The 20,987-nt window shown below is 40.7% G+C and overlaps 1 protein-coding gene across 3 annotated transcripts in view; it reads right to left on the minus strand.

Annotated features, from left to right (window-relative positions):
- atrn (attractin) overlaps positions 1–20,987 on the minus strand; it is a 415,178-nt gene that overhangs the window by 241,809 nt on the left and 152,382 nt on the right. For all 3 annotated transcript variants that reach the window (XM_063047121.1, XM_063047122.1, XM_063047124.1), the window contains exons 7-10: positions 20,266–20,356; positions 18,119–18,362; positions 13,729–13,912; positions 12,461–12,615 (exon numbers count right to left, since the gene is read on the minus strand). In XM_063047121.1, the coding sequence (XP_062903191.1) occupies positions 12,461–12,615; positions 13,729–13,912; positions 18,119–18,362; positions 20,266–20,356 (674 nt within the window). The remainder of the gene's footprint in view (positions 1–12,460; positions 12,616–13,728; positions 13,913–18,118; positions 18,363–20,265; positions 20,357–20,987) is intronic.

Consider the following 20,987-nt stretch of genomic DNA (forward strand, 5'->3'; position numbering starts at 1 on the left):
CCTTGAATGGTTCCTACAGAACGGAGGGTAGCAAATACTCACATTATTCAAGAAAGTAGAAAGAAGGGAAATGAGAAGCAGTCAACCTATCAACCCAACATTATGAGAAGGGAGAATACTCTAACCACAATAGTTTGATGTTAAGATGCACTGTGGTCACTGTATTTCTGAGGACAGACTGAATAGATGAAGTGGAAACCACTGGCCTATCTGAATTTTCAATAAGCTTTTGAGAAGTTCCATGATGGAGGCTGGTGAACACAAAATTTGGGGCAATTTATCAGCTTAATTGACAGTTGGCAAACAGAAAAATGGAGTAAAAATAAAAGACAGTTGTTATTGGTGGGAATTGGTGCTTGGATTTCAGGTATTAATAGGTTATCAATGATTTGGTTCAGGGAATGATATGTTTTATTTGCAAGAGATAAGGGAACATGGCAGGAAGAGGGACAAATGCTCTATCTTTGCTCAACTGCTGCTAGTTGGCACGCAATAACAACTATATTTCAAGTTTGTGTATACGTTTGCCTTTAATAAGATTAAATTCTAGTAAAGTGCCCAAGAGCACTTTGCAATTTCCGTTAAAGCCACTGAGACCCAACCTCACCAGTAGTGTATCTTTGTTATCCAGTAAATATTACCCCAATGTTCTTGACCAACCTGTGCTGAGTAATACTGTTCAGTGATAGTACTAATAAATATTCAATGACCTGTGTCCAACCACAGAGAACATACATAGAATAGTACAGCACAGTACAGGCCCTTCAGCCCACAATGTTGTGCCGACCCTCAAACCCTGCCTCCCATATAAGCCCCCAACTTAAATTCCTCCATATACCTGTCTAGTAGTCTCTTAAACTTCACAAGTGCATCTGCCTCCACCACTGACTCAGGCAGTGCATTCCACACACCAACCACTCTCTAGTAAAAAACCCTCCTCTCATATCCCCCTTGAACTTCCCACCCCTTACCTTAAAGCCATGTCCTCTTGTATTGAGCAGTGGTGCCCTGGGGAAGAGGCGCTGGCTATCCACTCTATCTATTCCTGCTATCTATTCCTCTTATTATCTTGTACACCTCTATCATGTCTCCTCTCATCCTCCTTCTCTCCAAAGAGTAAAGCCCTAGCTCCCTTAATCTCTGATCATAATGCATACTCTAAACCAGGCAGCATCCTGGTAAATCTCCTCTGTACCCTTTCCAATGCTTCCACATCCTTCCTATAGTGAGGTGACCAGAACTGGACACAGTACTCCAAGTGTGGCCTAAGCAGAGTTTTATAGAGCTGCATCATTACATCTCGTCTCCTAAACTCTATCCCTGGACTTATGAAAGCTAACACGCCATAAGCTTTCTTAACTACACTATCCTATCACCCCAACGTTACACTTCACGCCCAGAAGATTAGAGTGATTCCAACATGGACGCTGAATACTTCATCACTGGGTTCCAAATTCCTGAACCTGACATTGACAGGATGTAAAACTGGGCTGAGAAGCGGTAGATGGAGTTCAACCCAGGTAAGTGTGAGGTGGTTCATTTTGGTAAGTCAAATATGGTGGCAAAATATAGTATTAATGGTAAGACTTTTGGTAGTGTGGAGGATCAGAGGGATCTTGGGATCCGAGTCCATAGGACACTCAAAGCAGCTGTGCAGGTTGACTCTGTGGTTAACACGGCGTATGATGTATTGGCCTTCATCAATCGTGGAATTTAATTTAGGAGCCGAGAGGTAATGCAGCTATATAGCACTCAGGTCAAACCACACTTGGAGTACTGTGCTCAGTTCCAGTCACCTCACTACAGGAAGGATGTGGAAGCCATAGAAAGGGTGCAGAGGAGATTTACAAGGATGTGCCTGGATTGGAGGGCGTGCCTTATGAGAATAGGTTGCGTGAACTCGGCCTTTTCTTCCTGGAGCGACGGAGGATGAGAGGTGACCTGATAAGACGATGAGAGGCATCGATCGTGTGGATAGTCAGAGGTTTTTTCTCAGGACTGAAAAGGCTAGCATGAGAGGGCATAATTTTAAGGTGCTTGAAAGTCGATACAGAGGAGATGACGGGGTAAGTTTTTTTTTTACGCAGAGAGTGGTGAGCGCATGGAATGGGCTGCCAGCGACAGTGGTAGAGGCAGATACGATAGGGTCTTTTAAGAGACTCCTGGATAGGTACATGGAGCTTAAAAAAATAGAGGACTATGGGTAACCTTAGGTAATTTCTAAGGTAAGGACATGCTTGGCACAGCTGTGTGGGCCGAAGGACCTATATTGTGCTGGAGGTTTTCTATGTTTCTACATCCTTAACAATCAACTCCAATATCTTGCCAACCACTGAGGTCAGAATAACTGGCTTAAAGTTTCCTTTCTTCTGCCTCTCTCCCTTCTTGAAGGATGGTAAAATATTTGCAATTTTCCACTCCTCTGGAACAAGGCAGAATCCATTGATTCGTGAAAGATGATTACTAATGCCTCTATGATCTCTTCAGCCACCTCTTTCAGAACCCTGGGGTATATACCATCTGGTCCAAGTGACTTAACTACCTTCCGGCCTTTCAGTTTCTCAAGAACCTTCGCTCCAGTAATGGGAACTGCACACAGTTCTGCCCCCGGCACTCCCAAACTTCTGGCATACCCCTGATGTCTTCCACTGTGAAGACTGATACAAAATACTTCTTCAGTTTGTTCGCCATTTCCTTGTACCCCATTATTTTCTCTCTACCATGATTTTCCAGCAGTCCAATATCTACTCTCACTTCCCTTTTACATTTCATATATCTGAAGTAACTTTTGATATCCTCTTTATTATTGGCAAACTTACCTTCGTATTCAAACTTTACCTTCTTTATAGCTTTTTATTTGCTTTCTGTTGGTTTTTAAAAGCTCCCCAATCCTTTAACTTCCCACTAATTTTTGCTCTAGTCCCCTCTTTGGCTTTTATATTGGTTTTGACTTTTCTTGTCAGCAACATTTACATCATCCTGCCTTTACAATACTACTTCTTTGGGATGTTTCAATCCTGCGCCTTCCGAATTACTCCCAGAAATTCCAGCCATTGCTGCTCTGCCATCATCCCTGCTAGTGTTCACTTCCAATCAACTTTGACCATCTCCTCTCTCATGCCTCTATATTTCCCTTTACTTCACTGTAATACTGATACATCTTACTTCAGCTTCTCCTTTTCAAATTGTAGGATGAATTCAATCATATTTTGATCAATGGCCCAAGGGTTCCTTTATCTTAAGCTCTCTCGTCAATTCTGGTTCATTAGACAAAACATAATCCAGAATAGCTGATCCCCTAGTGGACTCAACTACGAGCTACTCTAAAAAGCCATCTCATAGGCATTCTACAAATTCCCCCTCGTGTTCCAGCACAAACCTGATTTTCACAAACTACCTGCAAATTGCCCTTTCAACATGTATTTTCTATCTCCCATAGTATTTTGTAGACCGCATCCTCACTTCTGTTCGGGGGTCTATATATAAGTCCCATCAGGATCTTTTTACCCTTACAGTTTCTTAGCTCTACACACAATGATTTTACACCTTCTTCTTAATAATTTGATTTCATTTTTTACCTACAGAGCCATCCACACCCTCTCCCTACCTGCCATTATTTTCAATACAATGCGTACCTTTGGACATTAAGCTCCCAGTAATGCTCAGGACATCATATATGCCAATGTGCTTCAAGTTCATCTACCTTATTCCGTATTCTGTGTGCATTCAAATATAACACCTTTGGTCCTGTATTCATCACTCTTTTCAATTTGGTCCCCCTATCATTTTTGCCCTATCTTCAGCCTCTCCTTGCTGGCAGTCTCACTACACACTGCCTGTGTTTGTAAACAAAATACTCCATGCTCAGCACTATCACTCAGGTTCTCACGCCCCTGCCAAATTAGTTTGAACCCTCCCAAACAGCTCTAGTAAACCTGCCTGCAAGGATCTCACATAGCTAATATTAATCAAACTAGAATATCGGCTTGTATGATCCAATGAAATAAATTCTTAAAGTGCAGTTACCAATATCCGAAAATGAAGCGGTGGATAAACGTAAGAAACTGAATGTTACTACCAGATAAGAATCGTGTTCATTTGCACGATGACTTTCTATCCTTTATTTCAACACTCAACATTCCACAGGGAGATTTACCACTTAGTGAGATGCCAAAGAATCAGGAGAAAGAAAGCATTATTACATTAATGACTGAGTTATTTTGTCAATTAGACTATCAATTAACACAAATTAAAATATTTTTAAGACTTGCCACCAATAGTCTCCTATGTTATAAATGGCACAACAGTACACTAATTCATACAGTAAGGCAAAACAAACTTACAAACACAAGCACAGTTGCCAAGTAATGACTTCAACCTCCTGACAATTTACAACAAAGTTAAATAATGCTTTAGAAGGAAGGTGTCATGAATCATACAGTTCTCACTTCATTTCCACATTAACACACTAAATTGTTAGCATGTACAGTTACAATAAAGTCCTGATACATGATACAAACTTAAAACATAGTTGCAAAAAAATGAAATTTCTAAATTAGATAAATTAAAATACCACATTTACAGACCAACACTCCCATTATGCTTTACTAATAATTTATTTCTGGTTTGCATTTATACATTCTAGATTACATTTCTTGGTGTCAAGCCATCAGGAAGAACGTACATAAAATAAACTGCTCTTTTTAAATAACTACAGGACAACGGAGTGACCTGTTGGGGCACCCTTTGAGAGAAGGGTAGTGCAGTCTGATCTGAACAGAATGAACATTAAATTTTCCTGAATGCTATTGGTATTGCTTTGCTTTGGAAATTGAAGAAGAAAACCTCAGTTTATTAAAGAAGAACGACGCGTAGCAAAGCAAATATAGCTCCTCCTCCTTTAACGAAGGACACTTTTGATGGCATCATTTCTGGTTGATTTGCCAGCCTTGTGCCTCTTGTTGTCATTCTGGAGACATGCAGTCCTTTCATCCGCCATCTCTTCACCTCCTCTGTTTATTCTTTGTCTCTGATCTTGGAGACGTGCATTTCTCTGCTCCTTTGTCTCTTCCTCTCTCCTCCTCCTGTGCCTGTTTTTGTCATTCTGGAGATATGCAGTCCTTTCATCCCCCGTCTCTTCATCTCTTCTGCTGTTTGTTCTTTGTCTCTGATCCTGCAGACGTGCATTTCTCTGCTCCTTCGTCTCTCCTCCTTCTATACCAGTTGTTGTCATTTTGGAGACGTGCATGCCTCTCTTCCTCTGTCTCTTCTTCTCTCTTCTTTTTTGTCCTCTTTGATCCTGGAGTCGTGCAGCCCTGGCCTCATCTAATTCTTGTTTTCTCCCTCTCCTTGCCGCTTCCCGACGACGTTTGGCATCATCTCTTGACCATAATATCCCCCTTCTCTTTCCACGCGGCATAATTAGGCTGACTTTTTTTTTTTAACCCTGATGTTGGATAGAAGATATGAAGTAGTAACACCAAAGCCTCCAGGATGCTGATTATTCTTGATGATGTGGTTGGCGCTCTCCTAAGTGGACGTGATATAGTCACCGCTGTCCTTTGACTGCAGCAAAGGGTTTGATGGGTGTCTCGAAGTACATCATTACTATAAGATTTAATTATCTCTTATTGATGGGTCTCAGTTTGATCTGTCCCAATCCTGCACATGCTGATGGTGATTAGCAGAATGTGACCGGTCAAAATAGAGATGCCCCGCCCTTTTGCCCTGGTTGGTGTCGCTGCTGTGAGCATCGTGAGTCACTTCTGAGGCTGGCCGTGCGCATGCGTCGTGGTGTCGCATTGCGGTGTCCATCATGGCTGACATCGGCTCTCGAGTGAAAGCGGGGCTGTTGATTTTGGCGAATGAGCAATTTTATACAAATATATAACCCTGAAATTTGCCTGCATTCTGTAAGTTAGCACATTTTAAGTCGATTTAGCCAAAAATAGTGCCGCTGTAATGCACTGTTTGTGCTAATTGGGAGGTCACAAACAGACAAACAGAGCATGAGAGTTTTAGTAGTATATAGATAGATGTTTAAGGACTTTAATCCATGAAGAATTTCCAAATATCCCCGATTTTTGTCTTTTTCCACCAAATTAATTCTTAAGGTTCATTTTGCTTAAATTCCTCCATGGAACTGCCACACCACCCATGTGACCACTTAATGTCACACACTTTCCTTCCCAAGCACTGAGGTTATAGTCAATCCCTTGATGCCTTCAGCTGTCAAAGTCCAATTCTGGAAATTCCACCCTGGACCCTCAACTTGCCCTTTATCCTCTAAAATCATCCACCCCTCCAATTATCTATGATTTTGAATCCATACTGTGGAGGGATGTGGGAGTACAAGTTCATAGGTCCCTGAAAGTGGCTACACAGATTGATAGGGTGGCTAAGAAGGCATATGGCATGCTTGCCTTTATTACACGAGGCAGTGAGTTTAAAAGTTAGTGAGCTATGCTACAGATTTATAAAACTCTAGTTAGGCCACATCTGGAGTACTGCATACAGTTCTAGCCACCCCATTATAAGAAGAATGCGGAGACTTTGAAGAGGGTGCAGAAGAGGTTTACCAGGATGTTGTCTGGATTAGAAGACGTGTACTATATCAAGAGGCTGGACACACTTGATCTGTTTTATCCAGAGCGGCAGAGGCTGAGAGATACCTGATACAGGTTAATAAGAGTCTGAGAGGCATGGAGAGAGCAGACCAGGGGTTACCAGCCTGGATTCCACAAACTCCTTGCTTAATGATATTGGACCATGGCATAAAAAAGATTGGGAAACTCTGGCGTAGGCAGACAATATCTTCTTCCATGGGTTCAAATGTCTCATACCAAAGGACATGAATTTAAGGTGAGAGGGGGTAATTTCGAAGGAGATGTGAGGGGCAAGTTTGTTTGTTTGTTTGGTTTATTACACAGAGAGTGGTAGGTGCCTGGAGTGGGTGGTAGAGGCAGAAATATCAGAGACCTTTAAGAGACATTTGGATAGACACAAGAATGTGAGGAAAATGGAAGAGTATGGACATGGTGTTCAGCACAACACTGCAAGCCAAAAGGCCTGTTCCTGTGCTCTACTGTTCCATGTTCTATGTTTTAATACACATGATTTTTCTTTTATCGCATGAAACGCTTTTAAGTTTAAAATGGTGATATACTGCGTATGCTGAAGAAACATCAGCCTCTAAATTAAATCTGCCAGTCTTGTATTGTAACAGTAATGACATTTCAAAAAGTGACTTGGTGCTCTGGAATATTTTTAAGACCTGAAAGACACTACATAAATTGAAACACTTTCTTTATATTCCATGCTTAACATCATCTGTTTTAAAGTCGTACGAAAATTGTTCGTCTAATGGAGCAAAACAAACATACAAAAGATCTGCACCAAAGACTGAAGCAAAATGGAGAACATCTGGGCTTTAGTGAAGGGGAATACAATATATTTAAATACCAATGCTGCCCTCTCCTGGACAATCCAAATACACATCAATGGCTCTCTTTAGGTCACTGCAAAGTCAGGGCATTAATTAAACTACACCTTTCTGCTTAATTGAGCAGAAACCATTTCTGATTGAATGCTAGAGGGCTAATAGTCAAATACTCAAAATGCAATTAAGCAATCTTAACAAATTTATTACCAATTATGAAAGGGAACAGAGTAAAGTGGTGCATCAGAATAAAATAAGATTAGTTTCTATGAATTTTACATTTCAACGAAATCTCTTTCACACTAACCAAGAATTATTATGGGACAGCATTGGAATACAAGTCATCTCAGAAGTATGGAGACTGCAGATGCTGGAACCTGGAGCAACATGCAATCTGCTGGAGGGAAGTTGCTTCCCCACTCTCCCCACAGATGCTGCTCAAGATCCTCCAGTAACTTGCAATCTCAGATTTTGCAACAATGCAGTTTTGCAAGAGGATCTGAGTATAAGAATGAAGAGACAATAATGAGATAGCACTTGATTGAACACCTTAAAATCCTCACTTAACTTCTGGCAAGATCAAAACATTGTTCAAGTACCCTCAAAACACTGTTCCTCATCCACCCCACTCCCCGGTCAACATGAAGCTGAACAGTATGCATCAATGATGTCACAAGGTAAGGTCTGCACCATTTCCTTGCTGTTTCACCAACTTGACCACAACATATTCAGAAGTCCTCACCTCATCTCTTGCTTTGCTTCACATCCTTGCCCACATTAGCTTCAGACTGGACAAATGCAACTCATTCATGCCAGTGTCCCATAATTTATCCCATAACTTAGAGCTCAGTCCACTTGTTGTGTCAAAAGAACTTTGAGCTTCTGCTCAATGTTGACATCCCCCTGAGCACGTTCTGGATTTTGAATTCACATTCTGGGCTTTCAAATTATTCATGGCCTCACTACACCTCTCTGTAATCTTATACAATTCTTTGAGATCTACATCTTCCTCTACATCGGGCATTTAGTGTATTTGGTTTTTATCATTCCACAATAGCTAGAGTGCCCTCAGCTGCCAAAGCCCAAAGATCTGGAATCTGCTTCCATCTCTACCTCTTGGTTCATCCATTAGGATGTTTCTTGAAACACACCAATTTAATCAGAGACATCAAGCATTGAATAAGGCCCTTCAGCCCAATGCTGTCCATGCCATCTGTGTTGCCCAGCATTTCGCTTGTCACCCTCTAAATCTATTCTATCCGTGTACTTACCTAACTGGCTTCTGAATGTATCTAAAGTGTTCGCCACAACCACCATTTCCAGCATTCCAAATAAGCAACATCCTTCATGTGAAGCTGACCCTGATATCCTTTTTAAACATCTCAACTCTAATCTGAAATCTATGCCCTCCCCTTTCAATCTCTCACCTCTGAGCTTAAGACTATGCCCTCCTGTTCTCCTCCCATCCTGGGAAAAACAAGATTCAATTTTGCTCTGCCTATGACCTTCATGACCTTATATACCTCTAACAGGTCAACCAGTTGCACTGAATTTGATCAAGCTTTTCCTTATTGTCCAGTGTTAGTGTCAAATTTTATTTGATCATACTGCCTTTGCCTTTGGAAGTTTTATAATATCAAAGGAACTGTATAAATACAAATTAAGCCTGTTGTTTCGGACATTGAATGATCTGCAGATCTACAGCATTTTCTACTTTTTGTAAATTACACAATGAATCATTGCTTCGGCTCAAAATATAAGGCGGACCTATTGCATAAGTGGATTCTATTTACTGGGGCTATTACAATACTGCCTGTACTGTGCTTCTTCATTTCAAGGAAAGATATAACTTGATAACAGCTTCTCAAATGAAAACATCATAAAGTACTTCGCACATTTTTAAGCATTTTTCCTGCATGTGATTACACATGTGGAACATTTTTACAGATGGATGCAATAAAGAATGTAATCAAAACAATTCAATTCCAAAGACATACAGGTTAGTAAGTTAATTGGTCACATGGGTGTAACTAGGGGGCGAAGGCTCACTGAGCTGAAATGGCTGTTACCCTGCTGTATCTCTAAATAACTAAATACAACTTAGATTGTATAGACCGACAACAACTGTGAAATCGTGTACACTCCCTGGCCACTTTATTACGTACACTTGTACACCTGCTCAGTAATACAAATATCTAATTAGCCAATCGTGTGGCAAAACTCAATGCATAAAAGCATGTGGACATGGTCAAGAGGTTCAGTTGTTGTTCAGACCAAACATCAGAATGGGGAAAAAATGTGATCGAAGTGACTTTGACTATGGAATGATTGTTGGTGCCAGACAAGCTGCTTGAGTATCTCAGAAACTGCTGATCTCCTGGAATTTACCCATCGCCTCCCTCTGGTGCTCCACCCCCTTTTCATTCCTCCATGGCTTTCTGTCCTCTCCGATCAGACTGCCCCCTTCTCCAACTCTGTATCTCTTTCCCCAACAACTTCTCAGCTCTTTACTTCACCCCTCCCCCTCCCAGTTTCACCTATCAACTTGTGTTTCTCCTTCCTCTCCCCCCACCTTTTAACTCTGCTCCTCATCTTTCTTTCTCTAGTCCTGCTGAAGGGTCTCAGTCCAAAATGTCAACTGTACTCTTTTCCATAGATGCTGCCTGATCGACTGAGTTCCTCCAGCATTTTGTGTATGTAACGCTACCTCCTTTTTTAATATTATTTCTGTTTTAACACCATTTTTAATTTAACTATTTAATATACATTAACATATTTACTGTAATTGATTTACTTTTTTTCTATATTATCATGTATTGCATTGTACTGCTGCTGCTACTGAGTTAACAAATTTCACAAATATGCGGATGATGGTTAAACCTGAATATGGTTCTGATTCTGAAATGACCACATTTTGCTACAGTGGGGCACAGAACCTTGAAGTGGATGGGCAACAGCGGCAAGAACTATGAACATATTCTACAGGAGGTACCTAATAAAGCGGGCACAACAATGTATTACTGAGGAGGGAACACATGCCCGAGACTTTCAGCAGCATTCAAGATCTATTTCTCATATTCACCAGTCACAAAGGTTGCAATCCCTGACAGTTAACCACACCTTTAGTAATTCACCAAGATGTCATCAAATCTATGCAGTGGAGCCTGAACCCTTAAACTTCTGAGTGAGAAGCAAGGGGTAGTGGTGGTATAATTTGTCCATCTGTGCTGTTCACCCCATCCTTGACTAAACTGTTCCACCGTGAACACGATCTGTTATGAGTCAACATGATGCTTTCAGATCAGGTCGTGCATAGCACATACCTCTGCCACACCGCTCAGGTGTGTTTCTGGGGTACAGGGGCTAGCGACCCTTGTCCCTGTTTTCTGTTCTATCGCTGAGCAGCAGTGAGCCATCTGATTGGCCTATCAGAGTTCTCTCTGGGAACTAATTGACTTGATCAGCATTTCTAATCTGGCTATTGTTCACGATTGCACTTAATTTTTAAAAAAGCAACCAAACTATTGCCAAACAATGTAGGACACATGAAGAACCAAGACAGTTCACACTTCCAATTCCATGTACAAATAACTCTCAATTCCCTTTGAGACCTGATCTCGCCATTCACATGGCTTATGCTGCCCATGAAAATAGAAGGTAGGTGAATAAACACTAATATATATGTTTGAGGTGTGAGGTTTAAAGTTGCAGCAACAAAAATTGAATACATGAAAAATTGTGCTGTATAATTTTCATTTTAGCTCAAATATTCGTAACGGACCCTTTAGGTACTTTTGTACACTTTGATTTCGATTGTTCTCTTCTTGCCCTGAGCTTCGTCTGAACCACAAACAATATCAAGCAACAGTCAACTATGGGTGCCAATCAATAAGGAAACATTTCCTCTAATCTCACTTTAATGCAAGGCTCCAAGTGATTAAACTGAAGTACACATTTAGAATAAATAAATTTCTCAAATGTTGTCCTTAGGATGTAATATTAAAACCAAACTCCATTTTCCTCAAATGGTCCAGGGTCGAGAAAGCAGTAGCAGTGCTGGTTCAATGAAAAGTAGCACAGAGGTAAAGGACACACTCTCATGACTTTACAGGGAAGGAATTAGCAACTCCTGGATTTAAGAATGAATTAGTAAAAGACATTTAAATTGCAAAAATTGCTGAGTTAGTTCTAATACTTAGCATGAAATCAATGCACAAATGCTTCTCATTATTTGATTCATCCAATGTTATCCAAGTTCCAAAATGTCTGAACATGTAAAAAGTCTGATATTTATATTTCTAAACAATTTTTTACATTTAACTCCACAATTGGCAAGCAAAATAACAGCTTAGACATATAAAAAATGACAGTATTGAACGTTCTACTATTCACTGCATGGAAAACCTGATGACTTTACGGCTTAGGAAGAAGAGAATTCAAGCATTTCACTGTTTAGTGAAATCAGCACCCACAATGGATAAACAAATATTTTGAATAGGTAAAACTAACCATACACAACGGTACATTTCATAAAGGAAACGGGATGATCAGTTCACAAAGCAGAACTAAGGTTTGATCCTAAATGTATTCTGTCAGCTAGTTTCAGACAGGTCTCACCAGCATAGGGGAAATGATAAACACAAATAGGCAATGCACACAGTAAACCATGTCTAGTTTCTTCACCCAAGAACTTTTTTATCCTTTCTAGAAAATTTTGTGGTGTGAGAAAGTTAACAAGAAATTCTTTGATAGGTAATGGGTGATAGAAAAATGGAGGACTCTGTAGTAAGATTAGTTTGAGCTTAGAGTAGGTTAAAAGGTAGGCACAACATCATAGGCCGAATGGTGCTATAATGTTCTATGTTCTATGAAACTGGAGCACACATGAAGGACACAATAGGAAACATAGTCCAATGCGATTTTTGCGACACAAAGATAGCCCATCTCCATATGTACATGTTTTAAAAAGTGTGTTCTTGCATCAATGTTCCCATAATATGAAACAAGTTAACGGCAACTTACCCAAATCATAAGCCATGAAGTCTGAAGAGAAGCATTTAGCCCCGTGGCTCATTGAAGTGTCATTGTGAGTGTTACCACCAAATACCAACATCGTCCCACTTATAATAATGGCTGTGTGAAGATAACGGAAGAAGCCTCTGTCCTTCAAAATTACCCTTTAAAAATATAGAAAACCATTTCGTTTACTCAATTTTTTAAAATCTTAAATAAGACCATAAGACATAAGAGCACAAATAGGCTACTTGGCCCATCGAATCTGCTCCGCCATTCCATCATGAATGATTTATTATTCTTCTCAACCCCATTTTCCTGCCTTCTCCATGTAAATCTTTGATACCCTTACTAATCAAGAACGTATCAACCTCTGCTTTAAATATACCCAATGACAGATTCACCACCCACCCACTGGCAAAAGAAATTCCTCTTGATCTCTGTCCTAATGGAACGTACTTCTATTCTGAGACTGTACCCTCTGGTCCTAGATTGCCCCACTATTGGAAACACCCTCTCCAAGTCCACTCTATCTAGACCTTTCAATATCGGATTGGTTTCAATGAGATTCAAACTTAAACGTGCAAAAATCTAAATACTTCTAAAGAGCAAACATTGATGTTTCTGGGAGCTTCTTTCTCAAATGAATGTATCTTTGAACATTAGAACATCCCCAGGAAGTTCCTAAAATTAATCAAACACTTGTTTTCCACCTGCTTTCCAAATAGGGAACAGTACCCTCAAAATTGCTCACTGCTCTTGCATATATATCATCCCACAAAGATAATAGTTCCCTAATCACATTCACATGACAACTGAGGATGAGAGTAAATTCAGTCTTGTTAAATAAACCCGGATTCGAAATTTGAAGAAAACTATCAATTCTAAGCATTGACTTATTCCTATCCTATGCTTTCAGTCCCCTTTTCTCAAGCTACAGTTCATTTTTTAGTTGCTGCAACTGTTTCATTAACTGTGGCATGTCATCATATACCTTCCAAAATAAGTTCAACCTCACTTTACACATTATAAACTGATGCTGATTGGGTTAGGAAAAAACTCATACAATTTGCCCCTCTTATATGTCATTTTTCTACCCATTTATCAAGAAGCCATAAAGTTTACTCATTTTTTTATATGATTTTAAATGCAAAAGTGTTTGCCTTCAGGAGAAAAATGTAATAATATTGGATGTAAAATAAATGTTCTTCAGTCAAAATCGGGGTAAAAATATTAATTTTTGTCTACAATGTAAAAAGTTCCTGGAAAACACCTACCAACTGCATTTATCCACATCATACTTGTATAGGTCATCCCTGAGGCCGTATTTATTTGCACTGACAGCTTTATATCCTCCATGTATGTAAATAGCTCGTGTCTTATAGTCATAAACACTGCTGTGACCATAGCCTCCTTGAACCAAGGCCCCGTTGGTTTGCAGTATATTCCATGTATTTTTACCTATTCAAAAGAAAGGGATCAGTTTTACAACACAAGCTAATTCATTTACATCTCTTCTACTTAAAGCTGCAACAAGATGAAGTCTATAAGATATAAGAGAAGAATTAGGCCATCTGGCCCATCGAATCTGCTCCACCATTTCGTCACGGCTGATCCATTTTCCTTCTCAGCCGCAATCTCCTGCCTTCTCCCCTTATCCCTTCACACTCTGACTATTAAAGAATCTATCAACCTCTGCCTTAAATATACCTAAAGACTTGGTCTCCACAGCTGCCTGTGGCAACAGATTCCACAGAAGCACCCTCTGGCTAAAGAAATTCCTCCTTATCTCCATTGTAAAAGGGCACCAGTCTATTCTGAGGCTATGCCTCTGGTCTTAGACTCTCTTACCATAAGAAACATCCTCTCACTAAATGCCCTTTCTCCTGCCTTCTCACAGACCCACGAAAATTGTGTGAATGTCAAATGTTTCACATTCACAAATGGAATCATGCTCACAGACCAGCTCAATACAAATTAGTTAGACAAAATTTCATCAGTGATGGCTAGGGAAACATAGTAATTTCAAATGAACAAGGTATTGGTAAGAACTGTATCAATTTAGCACTTGGTGTACATCGAAAGGCCAAGGATGTCAGTGTTCAGTTGCTGGCTTTGGACAATTCAAGGGATCGGAGAGCACAGCAGCAGGCCAATTTTTTTCAGCTATGAGTTTCTTCATGAGGTACCTTTCCTCGCGTTCACTCTCTGCAGGCTTCAGAAAAAACTGATTCAATAACGACTCAAGACACAGCATTCCTCCATTTTACACAGAAAATAAAAAAATCCACTCTAAATGTCACTATCTAGCTGAATCTGACTGAGCAAAAGATGCAGTTGAACAAAGGAATAATGGTCAAACAGCCTAGCAGCATATGCAATCATACGACACAAACATAATGGCTTCTGTCTGCTGTCCCTCCTGATACCTATTACCTATAAATTGGCTCCGAGTCCAATTGGGTGGAGCCAAACCAGCCAAGGTTAAGTCTGCACAACACTGTAATCTTTTCTAAATGGTTACCAAAACCAAATGGCACTATTAACGTTCGCATTACAGCTGTTCAAGTAACAGAAATTCACTCTGGCGGAAGCCAGAAATCAGGTACCCAAGAACTCCACATAGTTCCTGTACTGCAGTGACCAACACGGTACACCATACTCCAAATTCTTCTAGGGTGCATCACAACCTGGTATGGAAGTTGTCCTGTCCAAGACCGAAAGAAGCTGCAGAAGATCGTGAACACGGCGCAGTACATCACACAAACCGATCTTCCGTCCGTGGACTCACTTTACACCGCACGCTGTCGGAGCAGTGCTGCCAGGATAATCAAGACAACGACCCACCCAGCCAACACACTTTTCGTTCCTCTTCCCTCCAGGAGAAGGATCAGGAGCTTGAAGACTCATACGGCCAGATTTGGGAACAGCTTCTTTCCAACTGTGATAAGACTGCTGAACGGATCCTGACTCGGATCTGGGCCGTACCCTCCAAATATCCGGAGTTTTTTTGCACTACCTTACTTTCCATTTTTCTATTTTCTATTTATGATTTATAATATAAATTTTTAATATTTACTAATTTGTACTATTTTTAATATTTTTAATATTTAATATTTGTAATCCAGGGAGTGGGAAGCGCAGAATCAAATATCGCTGTGATGATTGTATGTTCTAGTATCAATTGTTTGGCGACAATAAAGTATAAAGTATAAAATATGGCCCAACTGAAGTTTGATACGGCTACTCAAAGAGTGCAGCATGAGCAGAATTCTCTTGCACAGAAAATTGTTGAGACCTGGTCATGGAATTATTACAAAAGAGACTGATCGATTTCTAGATATTTAAAAAAAAAATCAACAAACCAATGGCCTCTTCTGAATCAAAATCAGAGGTAGGTTTACCACGACTGGTACAGTATATGTTGTTAGCGCAAACTGTTGTTGGGAAATCTGCAGATGCTGGAAATTCAAGCAACACACACAAAATGCTGGTGGAACGCAGCAGACCAGGCAGCATCCACAGGAAGAAGTACAATCAACGTTTTGGGCTGAGACCCTTCGTCAGGACTAACTAAAAGAAGAGATAGTAAGAGATTTGAAAGTGGGAGGGGGAGGGGGATATCCGAAATGATAGGAGAAGACAGAAGAGGGAGGGATGAAGCTAAGAGCTGGTAGGTTGATTGGCAAAAGGGATACAAGGCTGGAGAAGGGAGAGGATCATGGGACCGGAGGCCAAGGGAGAAAGAAAGGGGGAGGGGAGCACCAGAGGAAGATGGAGAGCAGGCAAGGAGTTATTGTGAGAGGGAGAGAGAGAGAAAAAGAAAAATAATAAATAAATAAATAAATACAGACAGACAGACATAAGGAATGGGGTAAGAAGGGGAGGGGCATTAACGGAAGTTAAAGAAGTCAATGTTCATGCCATCAAGTTGGAGGCTACTCAAACAGAATATAAGGTGTTGTTCCTCCAACCTGAGTGTGGTTTCATTTTGACAGTACAGAAGGCCATGGATAGACATATCAGAATGGGAATGGGACCCCATCCCTTATTTATTTATTATTTTTTCCCCTTTTTTCTCTCTCTGTCCCTCTCACAATAACTCCTTGTCTGTTCTCCATCTTCCTCTGCTACTCCCCTCCCCCTTTCTTTCTCCGTCGGCCTCCTGTCCCATGATCCTTTCATATCCCTTTTGCCAATCAACTTTCCAGCTCTTAGCTTCATCCCTCCCCCTCCTGTCTTCTCCTATCATTTCGAGTCTCCCCCTCCTCCTTTCAAATCTCTTACTATCTCTTCTTTCAGTTAGTCCTGACGAACAGTCTCAGCCCAAAACGCCAACTGTACTTCTTCCTATAGATACTGCTTGGCCTGCTGCGTTCCACCAGCATTTTGTGTGATATGTTGTTAGCATTGTTTTGCAACAGCACTACAGTGCAAAACATTAAAAATCTTCAAATTAGAAGATGTAGTATTATATATATATTGCAAAAAGAGAGCAAAGAAATTATGAAGTAGAGTTCATAGGTTGGTTCAATGTCCATTCAGAAATCTGATGGTGGAGGAAAGGTAGAACCTGTTACTAAAACGTTGAATGTGTGTCTTCATCCTCTCATACCTCCTCCTTGATGGTAACACTGAGAAGAGGGCACGTCCTGCCTGGGTGATGGGAATTCTTAACGACAGATGCCACCTTTCTGAAGCATTGTCAATTGCAGATGTCCTTGATGCTGGGGAGGCCAGTGCCCATGATGAAGCCGGCTTAGTCCACAACCATCTGCAGCTTTTTCTGAACTGTGCAGTGGCCCCTGAACATCAGATGGTGATGCAACCAGTTAGAATGCTCTCCATGGTACATCTATTGAAAATTTCTGGTGTCTTTGGTGACACATGAAATCTTTTCAAATACCTAATGAAATATAACCATTGACTTCCCTTCTGAGTAATTATACTAATATGTTGGGCACAGGATAGATTTAGTTGTTTATATATACAAAATGGAACTGCCCTTCCGGCCCAGCGAGCCACACCGCCATGCAACCCACCTAGTTAACCCTGGCAAATCACAGGACAATTTACAATACCTATTATTCTACTAACTAGTACATCTTTGGAATGTGGGAGGAAACCAGAGCACCCAGAGGAAACCCACACATTCACAAGGAGAAATGAACTCTGAACTCAAACGTCCAAAATTGTAATAGCATTGTGTTAACCGCTACACTATTATGCATAAAGACCTTTATAATCTTTATGAGATTAACTGTGATTAAGTTGGTGAGGATATTCTACCATTTACTTTAGAGAAGCAAGGTTCAAATGGCATTCTGCTAAACTGGAAAACTAGATCATCAATCTGACAATATTTACATTCCTTCCCAACAAATGCAAAACAGTTATTATCAAACATAAATTGCTGTATAAAATCTCATAGTAATTGGTATTCATAAACCTGAGTTCACCTGCATTGACGATTGCCTCTGCCAGATGAAACATTCTGCTGTATTTAGCTAACAGAAGATGATAATAGCAGAAATATAATTTCATTCAAATAACCAAACTACTAATTAGTCACAAAGATTATGGACAGGATAATTCAAAGCACGTTATCAGACCATTTTCAGCTACCTGAACGAGAATAAAAACTATTCCCTTCTTGCCAATACTCACCAAGATTATATGCTTGTATCTTGCTGACATATCCATACAGTGGACAGTAGCCGAAGATGACCAACATCACAATACTACCATCTTTCAACATTACTATATGTGCAGAGTGGCCCACCACTGCATATTGCTGCTTTGCCTTCGGACTCAGTTGCATCCATGACTGATTGTGAATGTGAAACACCCACAGCTGGTTCGTGATATTTCCTGTTGAATCAATTTTACCTCCATACATGTAAATTTTATCCTAGAAATTCAAAATTGAAGATGAGGATTGGTTATGTTTAGGCACATACATTTAAAATAGTCATACTCTTAAAAGTTAATGCAATGCAGTTTGGTAATTAAACATAGGACTTTCCGTTCTTTAAAATGAAACCACGTTGACTGCATCATGCGAATAAAATACCAAAGAAAATCAAAACGGCAGTAAAAATAATTTTTCTACATTACTTTCTAGGAATAGGAGGGCTTAGCAAACCATTGGGAACAGGCAGGCAAGAACCACATATGTCTTGGTCATCCTCTAAACGTTCAGGTGTTTTGGAGGATTAGGCTGCCCTACAAGACTTACGCATTTGTCCATCAATGACATGTAAAAAGGCAGAATGTTTCTGACTCTCGTTGGAATTCAGAAGGATGAGGGAGAATCTAACTGAAACCTTTTGAAAGTTGAAAGGCCTAGACAGAGTAGATGTGGAAAGGATGTTTCCCATGGTGGGAGAGTCTAGGACAAGAGGGCACAGCCTCCGGATAGAGGGGTACCTTTCAAAACAGAGATGCAGAGTAATCCCTTTAGCTAAAGGGTTGTGAATTTGTGGAATTTGTTCCACATGCAGCTGTGGAGGCCAGGTCATTGGGTGTATTTAAGGCAGAGATTGATAAGGTTCTAGATTGATCATGGCATCAAAGGTTACAGGGAGAAGGTCGGGAACTGGGGTTGAGGAGAAAAAAAATGATCAGCCGTGACTGAATGGCGGAGCAGACTCAATGGGCCAGATGGCCTAATTCTGTTCCTATATCTTATGGTCTTATGGACACCTCTTCTGCATTCCCAAAACAGCCTGGCTGCAACAAAAGCAACACACACAAAGTGCTGGAGGAACTCAGCAGGACAGTCAGCACCTATGGAAATGAACAAAGGGTCCTGCCTGATGTATGGCCTCAGCCTGAAACATTGGCTGTTCATTCATTTCCATAGATGATGCTTGGCCTGCTGAGCTCCTCCAGCATTTTATGTGCGTTGCTCCGGATTTCTAGCATATGCAGAATCTCTCATGATTCTGAATGTAGCCAAGTCCCCTTACTTTCAAAGAAAATGGTGCAGGGTATCAGGCAGAACATAAACAATCACTTCATAAGAAGGAGGCTGAAGGGGGATATTTATAAAGTCATGATGGGAATAGATAGGGTAGATATTCAGTCTTTTTATGAGGTAGGGGCATCTAAACTCAAGGCCACAGGTTTAAAGTGAGAGGAGACAGATTTAATGGGGAAATGAGGGACAAGTATTTCCTCGTTGAGGATGGTGTAAATACAGAACAAACTGCCAGAAGTGGTAGAGGTGAGTGAAATTACAATGTTTAAAAAAACAAGTTTAGGGATAGGAAAGGTTTAAAGTGATGTGGACGAAGCCGATAAGACCAGCTCACATCAGCCATTGATCCGCATGGATCAGTTTGGCTGAAGGGCCTGTTTCCATGCTGTACAACTCAAAGAAAATAAAACCCAGGTAGTTGAGACACCAGACAGCACTTCATGCAAACAGGGTAGGAACTGAGAGGAGGTAGGAGCCCTCAGCCTCACCACTCCCAACCTTGCAAAAGATGGAGTGAGCAACCCTCTGCATCACAGAATATGAGGCACATGAGCACTTCCCCCTCCTCCTCAGAAAGCAAGCAAAATGTAAATTAAACCCCTTGTCCTTCTCAAAAAAGCAGGGCACAAACTCATTGTTGACCCAGTCAACCTTTGCATGCACACCTAACAGGCAGCAAATGAGCCAAAGAAGCTCCTTTCTCCATCCACTCAGACAATACACAGGCAAACCCTGTAGGCAAGTTAAATGCAGCATCAAATGAATTACCGGAGCCGAACTATGTGGCTAAAAGAACACTGTGCATCAGTGCTCAGGGGTTAAAAGGCATTACCTTGTACAAAGCCACAGAGTGCCCATATCGCCCAATGACTCGGTCTGCAGATTTCTTCAATTTATGCCATTTCAGTTCTCTTAAATCATATCTACGGGCAACAAAAAAACAAGTGTTGTTTAGGCAGGCACTGCCACCATTAAAAGCCCTAACTGATTTTCTTATTCAATAGATAGTACATTCTTAAAGACCTGGAACAATAAAAGGAGACAGGAATAAGAACATGCATTTTCAAGGTACGACTGTTTGGTAGTTCAATGTGAAACAACATCACCTGTTACATAATGCAAATCAAGGCACAATGATTAGAATTCCTTCAGGTCCAGCAGGGGGCACCCAATTGAGGTCTCACACTCTGTCAGAGTCTGGAAAAGGTTTAAATGGACAAAGCAGCAACTTATGTTGATCAGGGTAAGCTCAGCACGTGTGAATGAAGCAGGAGTTTTAGCATGTCTGTGTAGCGAATACTGTCTGTACAAGGTTTTAGATGTTTCAGAAAGGACAGGGAGGGAGGCAAAAGAGGTGGGGGCGTATCACTGCTGATCAGAAATAGAGTCATAGCTGAAGAAAATGAGGGAGTCATGGAGGGATTGTCTACCGAATCTCTGTGGGTGGAAGTTAGAAACAGGAAAGGGTATAGAACTCTACTGGATGTTTTTTTATATATATAGACCACCCAATAATAACAGGGACATCAAAGAGCAGATAGGGAGACAGACTCC

Source organism: Mobula hypostoma, chromosome 4 (assembly GCF_963921235.1).
Source record: "Mobula hypostoma chromosome 4, sMobHyp1.1, whole genome shotgun sequence".
Classification (NCBI taxonomy): domain Eukaryota; kingdom Metazoa; phylum Chordata; class Chondrichthyes; order Myliobatiformes; family Myliobatidae; genus Mobula; species Mobula hypostoma.